Source organism: Columba livia, chromosome Z (genome assembly GCF_036013475.1).
Source record: "Columba livia isolate bColLiv1 breed racing homer chromosome Z, bColLiv1.pat.W.v2, whole genome shotgun sequence".
Taxonomy (NCBI): domain Eukaryota; kingdom Metazoa; phylum Chordata; class Aves; order Columbiformes; family Columbidae; genus Columba; species Columba livia.
Window position 1 is genome coordinate 26,032,611 of NC_088642.1, and position 13,366 is coordinate 26,045,976.

The 13,366-nt window shown below is 41.5% G+C and overlaps 1 protein-coding gene and 1 long non-coding RNA gene across 3 annotated transcripts in view; one reads left to right on the top strand and one right to left on the bottom strand.

Moving 5' to 3' along the window:
- Nucleotides 1-406: 406 nt before the first annotated feature.
- LOC110357672 (uncharacterized) lies at nt 407-9,885 on the bottom strand. Of its 2 annotated transcripts, none has more exons than XR_010468787.1 (4): nt 9,747-9,885; nt 9,127-9,218; nt 4,484-4,534; nt 407-535 (listed from the first exon to the last, which is right to left on the bottom strand). It is a non-coding gene; the product is annotated as an uncharacterized LOC110357672 (long non-coding RNA). The 2 variants fall into 2 exon arrangements; XR_002411441.2 differs by lacking the exon at nt 407-535 and adding an exon at nt 2,909-3,042.
- ITGA2 (integrin subunit alpha 2) overlaps nt 9,478-13,366 on the top strand; it is a 65,778-nt gene continuing 61,889 nt past the window's right edge. Inside the window, exon 1 of the mRNA XM_005500880.4 lies at nt 9,478-9,803. Within this exon, the coding sequence (XP_005500937.3) occupies nt 9,758-9,803 (46 nt within the window). The 5' untranslated portion in view covers nt 9,478-9,757. The remainder of the gene's footprint in view (nt 9,804-13,366) is intronic.

Consider the following 13,366-nt stretch of genomic DNA (forward strand, 5'->3'; position numbering starts at 1 on the left):
TTTTTTTAAGAAAATCACAACATTCTGCACAGCATTTTTTTCTGTAAAATTATTCCATGTCTTATTGATTAAAAAAAAAATAAAATAAAGAGTCTAGCAAGCCTCCTTTGTTATTTGTTTGCTTTTAATTTATAGAAGAATGATAGAAAAGCATGTTAGTACCTAAAAACAAAGCCATCTACCTGTCAATAGAAAGCTATTATAGAAATAAGCATTCTTGCAGAGCATAACATCCAGGAAATCTTGAATGTGGTCAAGCTGTCAGAAAGACATTACCATTAACTGTATGGATTCTATACTTATAGCCATACTTGAAATCTTCTCAGAGGACCATACCACTTCCTGACATGGATTTGTTTTCATGACATTACATACATAAAAGTTGAAGACACATTAATCATCTAACCATTATTCCTGTACAGTGATTTTTCTGTACAACTTATTCCTGTGATCCAAATAGTCCAGTGTCTTGCACAGGTGTAAGGGATTCACATCATCTTCCTTTAAGCCTAGTAAACATTTGTATCAAAACTTCCTAGAAGACAAAGATTACACCTTTTATATCAGAGTTAACTTTAAGAAAACATTACAAACCATGTAATTACTTAACTATTATCTCATCAGAAACTACTCTGGTGGTGAATCATAATTCTGTAATAGCAACATCCTGTCTAGTCATAGGGCAGTGCTTACAAAATGTCTCTCTATATATCTGATCATTAGAGTTTGCTGGACGTTTTCCATGGGAATATTTCAATTAAAATTGGGGCGGGGGGGAAGGTAAAGCCACTTCTTTTTTTGGTTTGTTTAAAATTGTTTTTCAATTGAATTCAAAAAAAAAAAAAAAAAAATCACTTTCTCACACTAAGTGTAATATAATGTATCATTTCCTCCATACTGGTAAAGGTGATGAAATAACTCATTCTGGACATCACCTCCAAGCATGTGGAAAAAAAGGTGGTTATCAGGAGCCATCAGCATGGATTCACCAAGGAGAAATAATGTTTGACCAACTTGATAGCTTCTATAACCTCTATGATGGTATGAATGGCTGGGTAGATGAGCAGAATGCAGTGCATGTTGTCTACCTCAACTTCAGCAAGGCTTTTGACACTGCCTCTCACAACATCCTCATAGGTAAGCTCAGGAAGTGTAGGTTTGGATGAGTGGACAGTGAGATGGACTGATAACTGGCTGGATGGCAGAGCTCAGAGAGTTGTGATCAATGATGCAGTCTGGTTGGAGACCCATAGCAAGTGGGGCTTCCCAGGGGTCTGTATTGGGTCCAGTCCTGTTCAACCTATTTATCAGTGACCTGGATGAAGAGACTGAGTGCACCCTCAGCAAGTTTGCTGATGATACCAAACTGGGAGGAATGGCTGACACACCAGAAGGCTGTGCTGCTGTTCAGTGAGACCTGGACAGGCTGGAGGACTGGGCAGAGAAGAACCCAAGTTTAACAAAGGTAAGTGTGGGGTACTACACCTGGGGAGGAATAACCCCAGGTACCAGTACATGTTGAGGGTTGACCTGCATTGCAGAGAGGGACTTAAGAGTCCTGTTGGACAACAAGGTAACCATGAGTCAACAATGTGCCCCTGTGCCCAAGAACGCCAACGGTATCATGGGGTGCATTAGGAAGAGTGTGACCAGCAGGTTGAGAGATGTTATCCTCCACCTCTACTCTGCCCTGGGGAGGCTGCATCTGGAGTACTGTGTCCAGTTCTGGGCTCCCCAGTTTCAGGACAATGAACTACTGAATGGAGTCCAGCAGAGGGCTACGAAGATGATGAGGGGCCTAGAGCACCTTTCTTATGAGGAAAGACAGAGAGCTGGGTCTGTTCAGCCTGGAGAAGAGAAGGCTGAGAATGGATCTCATCAATGTTTATAAATATCTCAAAGATGCATGTCAAGAGGATGGGACCAGACTCTTTTCAGTGATGCTGAACAATAGAATGAGAGGCAACAGGCACAGACTGAAACTTAGGAGGTTCCATTTGAATATGAGGAGAAACTTCTTTACTTTGAGGGTGCCAGAGCACTGGAACAGGCTGCCCAGAGAGGTTGTGGAATCTCCTTCTTTGGAGACATTCAAAACTAACCTGGACTCATTCCTGTATGATCTGCTCTGGCGAACCTGCTTTAGCGTACGGGTTGGACTAGATGATCTCCAGAGGTCACGTCCAACCCCAACCATTCTGTGATTCTGTGGTTCTGAGATTTGCACAAAACTGGATTATAATTAATTACATTTAGCAGAAGCAGCCCTAACACTTCTCAGTTCAAAGGCAATAGCAGTCCATGCAGTGGGTGCGGTTTGAGCCCTATAAGAGTCATAAAGACTAGAGCACTGATGAAGTTTTAGTAACGTCTGGCTGACGGCACCGTTTAGACAGCACAACAGGATTCTGTTTAAAGAAGTGGATGATGAAGTGAGCTATTTGCAATACAGTCATGTTTTATTTACAAAGCCTGAGGGTTGACACCCCAGAGATGTTGGACTTTGCTCATTCAGTCAAAGAAAGGGGTGAGTAAAAGACCCTCAGGCAGATTTTTCTTCTGACTCTAGTACAGTGAGGCATAGTGCTCTTTTAGTGCTTTTGCCCTGCTGTACACTTACCCTTCTGCCCTTCTCCTTTTCTCAGCATAGTAAGTCTTCTCAGAAAGGACAGGCATTCCTCAGAGACACACTGAATGTTGCACCTTCTAGGGATTTTCAAAGAAGTGGCAGAGGGAATCGAAGTATTCAAAGAGGCTTGCACATTTAGATCCAGCATGTCAGTTGTCTCCTCACACTTTGTCCATCTTTTCACACATTCTCTGTTTGCTTTCAGTGGTGGCCATGTTGAAATCTGCTTCTCAGTTATGGCTCACCTTGATTTGGTACTGAAGTTAACATTTATTGCAAAGTTTCATATAACTAGTTCAGCGTTATCTTCTGTCGTAAAGGCTTATTCAATGGTAAGGGTGCAATTGTTCTTCCTCCTGACGTAATGGAATAGGATCTCTCCCTAGTGAAAGTTCCTTACAGAGCCTCTTCATCTTATCAGAGAAAATAAGACAAAAAACAGGATATCTTCAGTTTTCCCTAAAAAGCATTTGAAGTTTTGCAATTTTGCAACAGTAGACATAGTACCAGAAAAATAGTTATTTTTCTTTCCTTTTGGAGAGTTTTATACACAAACCTTGCTGAGTATTCACATCTCATGGCCCATATTCATAATCACTGATAGCTCACCTTTTTGTTTGCCATCCTATTGCTCTCAGACATCTTACACTATGCCGCAGCAGATTCTATTACAATTCAAAACTTCTAGGGTTCACCTGAAACTTTCCACTATTCTGTTGGCCAGGGAAAAAAAACAGTTCTGGTGGTATTGGTGTTGTATATTTCGAAACTCTCAGGAACCTCAAAAACTACCAAGTTGATTTTTACTGTTTATTTGAGGGATCCGCCAAAATTAATTCACCGTCTCCAGCCTTCTTTATTTCATGAATTATGGTATTTGGAAGGATGCCTATAACGCTCAGCAAACAGCCATTAATAAGTATATTTTAGAGAGCAATACATGTCTTATAAGATAATGCTGCAACATAAGATTGTCCATCTATGCAAAGCACTTAGAGGTTTCATTCTGGTTATTGAGCACTGGCCTGTTTGGCCCCCCAAGTGCATTCTTGTTACAGGATGAGAAAGATTTCTGCAATCTGATAAGGAACACTTTTGTACATCCGGTCAACTGGATGACACTTGATCATATTACCGCATTTTATCCTTCACCCACCTGTCTGATTTTTCATCTTTAATTCAAGGTTTACTAGCTAATGGAGGATAATGTAGCAAATGAGTAGTTGAGAAAAGGTTCAATTCAGCATTTATGTATCTATCAAAAGGGCTTTTTTCTATATTCAGTATTGGTTTTTATTAGCTTTATGGGTTTAAGCTGCCAATAATATAAGGAAAAAAAAACAACAACAACACAACAACAAAGCAATGCATTAAGACTTAAATTCATCTCATCTAATTAATTTAAAATCCAGCAAGGTTCAGTGGGAATTGTTAAAGGAATCAGGTTTGCTAAAACTTGACTACCAGACTATTGAGCAACTTTTTGTGACAGGCAAATAAAAAGGATGAATTAATAGGTCTTAATTCCACAAACCAGAAAACAACTACATTTTCAAAACAGAAATGGTCAAAAATTTAAAGGCACATTCTGATGATGTTGACGTTCTCATCTCCTCATCATGTATTTATAACTCTTGCCTGAGAAATATTTTCAAGAAACTTAGTATTTTTATGAGTTCAAGTGGTTATTGGAGCAGCATCAATGTTAATGCTTTGGCAAGTGGACCAAAGTTGCTGGGGTAGAACACCTGCTGCTCCAAGAAGCACAAAATTACATAGGCTTCATTAGCAGGCTCCCCTATAGGGCCTCACTTCTGGAGATCACAGGTGAATGGGCATTTTTTCACCGCCTACCTTATTTCCTGTTAACATAACATCCCCATGGCAGGCACAAGCTTTGCTCACCTGGAAAAAGAATCAATAAAAATATGCATATACTCAGTGCTAGGTAGGATAGAGCTCAGTCAAAAAGCACAAAATAGGTAAATCTGTGCTGATATTACTAGAGTAGGAAGCTGCGCTGTACATCAGGAGCAGGACTGGAGTCGCTCTCAGCTATTGCTGAGGATGTGACGTCTTCTGAAGGTTTTACTTTGAACCCCGTCCTTAATATCAATTTCATATCAGGACAGCCTCACTTTAGAGGACATGAATATTATTCCTGTAGGATTGCTCTTCAGAACAGTGGCGTGCTTGTCATTGCCTGCAGTGAAAAGGAGCATAAAAATACCTACAGCTGCAATGATTTATCTCTAAAATCTTGACTTCTTCAACATTCAGTCCTGTTTAGTCCCTCCAAGATTCATATTACCTGGCCAGGAAATCAAATGCATGCTGACCCAGCTAGACATTCAAACATTTTGCCATGGTCTATCTCGAGTCTTCATCATCTCTATTTGTCTTTTTCTGTTCATCTTTAACAGCTTTTGTGGAAAACAGGTTACTTGGTTTAAAATTTTTCCTCTGAGATGGCTTGTGTAACAAGGTAGGTTACTCTTGATCATCATGTAAGAAAATCAGCTTCACAAAGTGTATTCAGATTATTCTCAAAGAGTTGGAGATGCATGGGGAGGCAAAGGAGACAACTTCACTGATTTTAAACTGATCTGCCTTTTTTCTGCTTTTTAATCCATCTGCGACTTCCTTTCTCTCTCTTTGTATGCTAGTTTACAGCCACACCAACCCCCTGACTGCCTCCCTGCACACTTGTACGAAAGGTGGAGTTGGGAATGCACAGCCAGGCAAAGAGGAGACTGAGTCCAGATTTTGGTATAAAAGCAGAGCCGAAGACTGAGACAGAAACAATATGTCACCTATGGCAGGTGTGATCCATTAACTGCTGTACCTTGTGACTTTTCAATTGCAAACATGAAGCCTGGGAACAGGCACTAAATGTGTGGCTCAGCTTGCCTCACATGGGGTATCTATGTGTGTGTGGCTGGGGAGGGTGCTCAATGTAGCACTTTACACGACATACTACTTCAGGTGTCTAACACACTGCTCCTCCTGAACTATATGACTGCTTTTATCTTCAAGTCAGCAGTGTAGGTATTTCTGAAGCCTACAGACAGGGAGTCTTGCTGCCTGAATTAGCTGTCCACCCTTTGAATGCAAAGGCTTTCAAAAGGAAGTGAGACTACAGGATATTTTCAACTCTCCCTAAACTTCTGCCCTCTATGCAGATTCCCAGTAGGTAAAAGCAACTATCTTCTTAATAATAAAATATTAATACAGAAATACATCTAATAAAGTAAAATCAGCCATGATATTTTCAATAATGGCTTGGAATTAAACCATAGAATGAGCTAAACACTAAAAATAACCAATCCTTATAGACACTAAGAAGTCTGTCTTCCTGATTATTCATTAAATCAGTTTAATAAAAAACTATAAATTGGCCCAAAACGCAATATTGAGTCAGACCAAACCTCTATCCAGTACCAAGTCCTGTCTCATGTCAGCCAAAGCAGAAACCATAGCAAAAACATAAAACCAAGGCATGCAGGCAACCAGCTTCCCACAAGCACTCTTCCAGCCTGCAGCTCTTTTTGCAGTTCAAGGCCTCCATAGGCTGGGAATGTTTTAATGTGTTCAACAATCCTTGACAGCTTTCTCTTCTCTGACCTTGGCTGGGAACCCAGGTTAACGTTGAACATCTGCCACCCTGCAGCACTGCCATCTGCACCTGCCTGCTCCCCGGGAGAAGAATCGCTGCCTTCTGTTTTTGCTGATCTTGCTATGTGGCAGCTTCATCAGACACCCCTCCCTCATGTATTGTAAAAGACAGAGTACAACTGACCCATCAGCCTGATCCATGCCCCTTATAGTACATATTTCCTATGCCTTTTTAAAGGGATGTCTTTTCCAGAGCAAAGAGTCTGAATTTACTTAATCAGCCTTTGTGTTTAGGATATTTCCCACCTTTCCCACCTTTTTCTAGTTCTGCTGTAGCATTTTGAGATGTTTGAACCAAAACTGCACAAAGTGTTAAAAATGTGTGGACTGGACTGTAGCATAGTGAAGACCTGTTTTATTCTCATTGCTTAAATAATTCTTAAAATCTCATTTGTGTATTTTCGACCTTTTTCAGTATAATATTACTAATGTCTAAACTACATCCTCACAGCTAATTTGAACATTTCCTCTTCAGATTTCTTTTTTTTTTTTAGTAGCTTATTATTTTTGCCTTCAGTGCAGCCCTTAATGTAACATTTTTGTTACAGACATCATGTGTCTGCCAAAAATAATAACTGATACTTGCTAGCCCTTCCCTGTAACATCTTCAGAAAATCACATAAGAGAAGTGACCTGGAGGCATACGCCTTGGCCTCCTGTGTGTAAATCACATCACCTTTGCAAGAGCCCCTCCCAGAAACACATTAGTGAAAAACTGTTCAGTTTCGCATATCACAGAAACTCTGGTTCTGTGACCTGCCCTCACAGATGGTAAAAGAGAAATACCTGAATGTTTTTTCTGAGAAGGTTGGCATTAATTGTACATTTTATCATCACACTAAAAAGCTAGGATAACACACATTAGTTGTAAAATTCCACAATAAAACTGATTATTAAGAATGTGTTCACCAGACTATCTTTAAAAAATCAAATCTTTGCCTGGTATCTCCTCTCTGCAACTTTTCATTTTTCTTGAAAAAGCAAAAATTATAGTAATCATTTTGTAGTAGAACTGATCAGGTACTTGTTTCCCACAGCAATAGAAGAAAGTTTCTTTGCCCCTTGCCAACAAAATAAGTCCTTCTAGAGTGCAAGTAATCCATATTTACATAGAACCAAGCCTGAATCTTTGCAAACCAGCTAAAGCAGATATGGCATTTTTGGCAAGTGTCTCTGTGATCACTGACATGCAGACCCAACAGGGTGCTATAAAACATATCATTAAACAACACAGACAGGTAGAGCAAAGAATAAATACAAAATAGCTGAAAAACACAAAAGAGGTGAAATACTGGACAATACGGAATATCTGGTTTTCTATAACATGAAATATACAGGTCAGCATTATATAAGAAGGCTGTAATTAAACGCTTTATAATCTATTTAAAACAGAAGTATTCATCCAGGGGAATAATGTTAAAAAATACAATCCTAATGTATTTACTCTCCTATGACCTATTCTTCGTAGATAAAGGCGAATGTTGGTCTGAGAAGCAACACCCTGGGAGACAGCTTTTGTGTGTGAGAAACTATTTTTCAACATTGTGTCTGGATGAGGAAGAAAGTTTCATATCCTTAGGGTATATTTATAAATAGAATGATGTAACTGAATCAAACACATTGTTTCTTAGGAAACTGAGACATCTTAGTCTGCGGAGGTTGGTTTTAGGGTGTGGCTATTTCATCTATTAAAAACCCATTTTTCTCTATGCTGTGGATTTTTTTATTGTCCTTTGACTAGTAACCATTAATTAGTGTTATTCCTTGTCTCAGAGCTGCAGACATAACACTCGGTGCACATAAAGAGGAGAAGCCTCCTGATCACAGTTCACCTGCTGGTCACTGGATTGCACTTGGTACTGGAGCTGACGTTTCTGCCGCAGGTAGCTGCAGCTTGAAGTGTCTGTTTGCAGAGCTTCTGAGACACCAAGAAGAGCAAACCCAGGGACTGTTTTGAGAGACATGTGAGTCATCTCTGGCAATGACTGAGGGCTTCAGAGCTCAGAAGTGACAGTGTCTTGGGAAGTGCTCATCGTGAGTCCACATGCAAGTTCATGCGTTAGGATCAGTAATGTGTCTGAATGTCCTAAAAGACTAAATGTGTGAAAGAGATCAATGAGAGTCATAGAGGGACAAGTCCCTGCTGTACTTCTGTCAATGATTTTAATGTCCTGGTGGAGCTTTCTTGAACTACATTGTGTTCATAGAGAAACAATGTCCGAATAAATACCTGTTGAACAAACTCAACTGTTGACAGGCTTCTTCATTTTAACTTAGATTCAGAATGTTGAAGAGAAATAATAAACCAAGAAAGTACATATACTTTTATAGCAATCCTGAACTAAAAGTTCTGGCCTGTGTCACACCTAAAGGACCATGACCTAGATGCTGAGAAGTGGGAAGGAAGCAAGCATTTCTATTTCAATTTTCCAGGAAAACTGTCTTTTTCATTACACAATATTGCCAATGCCAAGAAGTTCAAAATTATTCAGCAGAAATCATTGTTACAAAATAGGATACATTCCACATGAAAAGGTAGCACCCACAGATTTTTATATTTAACAGAACTGTGAGATGGAGAAAATGAATGTTTCTCAAATACTCTGAATATATGGTATTCAAACAGCACTAACAAGACTAAATAGGCTGAAAGCTCCACACCACACAGGTACGCTACACTTCACACTTCTTTCTGATTTCTTTGCAAGCTGAAATCCACACCCTCCTATTTTTACTGGCTTCAGTTCATGTTGTCTCCCTGGTTATTGGCCTGGCACCTAAGCCAATTTAGGCAGTATTTTGCATAGGCAATATATGCTCACCATCATTGCCGACTTCGGATTAGTTGTGTGGCAAGACTCCTGGATCCTGCTGCGCTCCTGCATAGCCGGGGACATATTCTACAGGAATTGCACTTAAATGAGAAAATACAAACGCAGTGTCATTAAATGTGCCATTTAACACTCGGGGAAGACAGCCAGTCTACGCTGTCACATAAATCCACGTTGTACCACGATTCTCCGTTTTTTTTGACTACAAAACTTGGAAAGAGTCACCCCCACACCTCCAAAGGACTGTCTCAGCGTACCCCCGGCTGAGGCTGCCCCGGACACCCACCCAGCCCAGGCCAGCACCAGCCAGGGCGAGCGCGGGTATCTCCTCTAGGCAGTGAAACCGGCGGAGAACCAAAGGGCACAACCCGGCCGCAAGGTCTGCAGGGGCCCGCTGGGAGCCCACCGGCCAGCACCGCGTCTGCGGTGGGGGAAGCTGCCTCTGGCCGCTCTGCTCCCGCGTCGCGCAGGGGGCGTGGAAGAGGAGGAGGAAGAGAAGGAAGAAAGAGGAGGAGGAGGAGGGGTATTTCGGGGCGGCGAGGAGCAGGTGGCGCTCAGTGCCGCGCTGGGAAGCGGCCAGGTCGGGAGTGGCACAGATACAGGCTCCGCACCTCATCGCGCCATGGGCTCCGCGGGCGCGGCGCTCCCGCCGCTTCTTCTGGCTCTAGGTAGGTCTGTCTCCCCGCTCTGGGGAGGTCTCCGTGCTCTGGGAAGGTCTCCCTGTGGACGCGAGGCGGTGGTTGCACCCGCTGAGGGGGGGTGGGGGCGGCCCCCGGCTGCGGCAGCCGCCTCTCACCGCGGCGTCGGGGCCGGGGCAGAGCCCGGCAACGTCTGCCCGACTGCGAGACTCTCCGTGGTTCCTGGGCCAGAAGCGTGTGTGGCTGTGGCTGTGTGCGGGTGCGATGCATCGACGGCGTTTTAAAAGCCGGTTAAACTCCTAAACTCTTGGATTGACATGGAGTTCACCTTTCCATTATGTGTATGTGCGCTGGGAGGGTGGGAATGGATGCAGTTTGATGTGTGAATTTATCGTTAGGTTGATAATCATAATTGTGAATGCTGTTCCAAATTTGCAAGAGTCCTCTAGGTCTTTTCCCACCCTCTTGGGCAGATGTTGCTCCTTGGAAAAGGACAGGGAAACTTGAACCATCTCCTCCTTCTTTTGGCTGGCTAAATTACCATTACTTATATTTTCCTGGGAACTACAAGCCATCATATTCATTTGCCATGAGCAAATTCCCAAGCACTTTCAGAGTTTTAATATTACTGTATGCTCTCACAAACCCTTAATTAGTAAGTCACTGAAGAAGCGGCATAAAATGAGTTTTCACTGATGAGCTGTTCCAACTTGTTCTTTTAGTAAATACAGCAAACGCTGCAGTGGAATGTGCGACTGCAGGGTATGAAATCAAATGCAAAAATATTAACCTGTGATGAGATATACAGTATACAAACAACCTGGTAATTTTTTTAAAAAGAAAAATTATTAAAAGTATCAATGGACAAAACATTCACTCTGCATTTTTGCTTAATCCATCTTTTATTCTCCTGGTTACAGTCACTGCACATCAGGATCATTAAGATGCCCTGTAATTCCTGGGATATTAGGACTTGCAAAAATTTGTAGAGTGGTGCTGAAAGCAGAAGCTAAGGACTGAATGCGAGAGGAGGATTTCCCTGGCAATGAGGCTGTCAGAAGTGGGATAGGTCTACTTTCTTCAAGCACTGTCCATGATTAGGCTTTATTTATTCTGTTGAAAGCTGTCATAATTCTGATTTTCACATGTGCTGTGACATTTGATGTTGGTGAATGTAATTGCTGTGTTAATACTCAGGCCTTTTTGTTCTTGTAGCAGGGTAAAGAAAGTTTCAGAACAGGAGCATTTTCAGAATGGAGTCCTGCTGTGGTAGCTCTGCCATAATCATTTTCAAATTGATTGAGTTCTAATGAACTGTTTTACTTTCAGAGGCCATATTCTTTAATTTAATTGGTCTAGCTTAGCTGAATTAGCAAGTACTTCAAGACAATATTCCCAGTTTATTTTAAATTTGGTTTTATGTCAGTAAATTCACTTTTGAATTATCAGCTTTAGTAAAGGGACCATATGGGGGTATTGCTTTGTTATGTCTCCGAATTCAACTAAAAGTAATACAACAGTTGGTAAAGGTATGTGTTATTCATTGTTGGTGTGTACTTTAGTGTCTGAAAAGTCATTAAGACTTTGTAGATGCTACAAGAAGGAAAATAAAGGAATAGAAATGCAATAGAATTACCATTTTGATAGTACAACTTTGCTACCAACCTTTTTACTTATTGACTAAAAAGTACATAGCATATAGAAGTAGATTATGTTAAGAGGAATACAATAAGTGAAAGACTTCATAGGGCAACCTATGCAACAAAGCCTGATACTTTCTGTTGTGACATACTGCTCTTAGCTGCTTATAGGTTTGCCACATGTAGTTCTTTGAATTTACATTTTCAGCATCCAGTTTTTTTCCTGAGCTGGTTCTTAAAAATTGGAGCCAAAATAGCCCAGCTCTTTCTGTGAGTGGGGCCAGTGGAAAATACAGTAGCTTTCCTGGGTTCAATTCTGGTAACATTTTCTTTGGAAAGCTCTAGTGCCCTCATTTTTCAGAGGAGATATTTGAAATTTGGCAGGAAAGTGCTGTTTGCATCGTCCTTAAAATCTACCTAAATTTGGCCAAGTAACAAATCTTTGGAAAACTGCATTCCTCTGGAAAGAAATCTTATTTTTATCAGCTTGATTCTAACTTAAATTCTGTCCATCCTTGGTGTGGAGCTCAGTCAGACTGCCTATGCTGTTGGAGTTGCAGCAGGGTGTAGCTGTTTCTCTGTGAGGTCTAGGTCTACACGTCCAAACACACTTTCTCTCTTGTGTTCCCATGTTATTTGGTATTTTTACAGCAATCTCTGTTGTTGTTTGAGGCACTCTGCTTTCCAGTTTGTTTATGGATCTTGGTCCACTGATTGTCTGTGCTGCATGCTGTTAGCTGACTCCTGAGCTCTGGGTGAATCAGTTTGTCCTCCCTTTTACGTGAATAATTCACTTCAGAGGCAATTCTCAAGTGAATTGGTTGGAGGACCATGCCTAGTGGAGGAAATAGAATTTAGTGTGGGTTCACTTGTGCTTTCTCAGAAAGCCTTCACATTCAAGCTCAACACACACCTTCTTCCAGCAACCAAGGATGTGTATGATGTAACTCTGACACGTTCTTTAAATCTGCACTCTGTGAAGCACACATCCCTCACATGATTTAACTCTGAACTGAAAAATCACAGCTAAATAAGGATTAGGCCTTTTGAGCCACAGGTGTACCACTTGAAGACCACGAGTCCTCAAGTTTCCCTGTGGGACCCGAGCAGCCCAGAGGAGAAAGAAGCCTTATCTGAAATTAGGAGGGGGAGTTTCTCTGAAACTTTGGATAAAATCCAGAATTTCCAAGTGTAACCCCTTTTCTGTTTGGTAGATAACTGACCCTTGCTGATGAAAACCATTGTGTTGTCTTGGCGACCTTGTTGGCAACAAATTGTAGAGCTGTACAGAGGGATAGGAGAGGACCCCGCTAACATAGCCTTTTTCTTCATATCACTTTTGTGTCATGTTGTCACTGCTTGTGGCTGCGGGAAAGTAACAGGATCAGAGAAGAGGCTGGGACGCCTGTCTTGCTGAGCTTTGGAATTATAAGGTGCTCTATGAATGAAGAACAAAAGTAGGATGAAGAGAAAGGGACACTTTTTAGTTTTCCCTTGCAAAATCATATTCTTTCTCTCCTTTTTTTTGTCACAACAGGCGAGTGCAATTTCAGGCGAGTCATTTAAATCAAATGTTTGACACGTGGTTGGAGCTTTTGTGTTCCTCTCTTTCTCTTTGCTCAGCCAGGGGTTCTCAAAACCAAAGCTGCATTTTCACAATCTGGTTAAGCTGACCTGAATGTGGGACTGACACTGCAAGGACATTTCATGCACTCCTGATTGCGTGTTCCCATCAGTTTCCCTGTGCTACCACTGGGCTTGGACTGGGGAACAGGTCAGGGACCAATTTGCCTGAATAATTTTTTCCCTTTTTTGGGCCAGGTTGGTTTTGGAGATGAACTAAACTGATCTGTTCACTTAAGCAATTTATTTAAGTGTTAGCGCTGGCATAGGGGACTCTATCAGAACTCATGGCCGGGGCGGGGAGGGAAGCTGGAAAAGTCCCTTTCACTA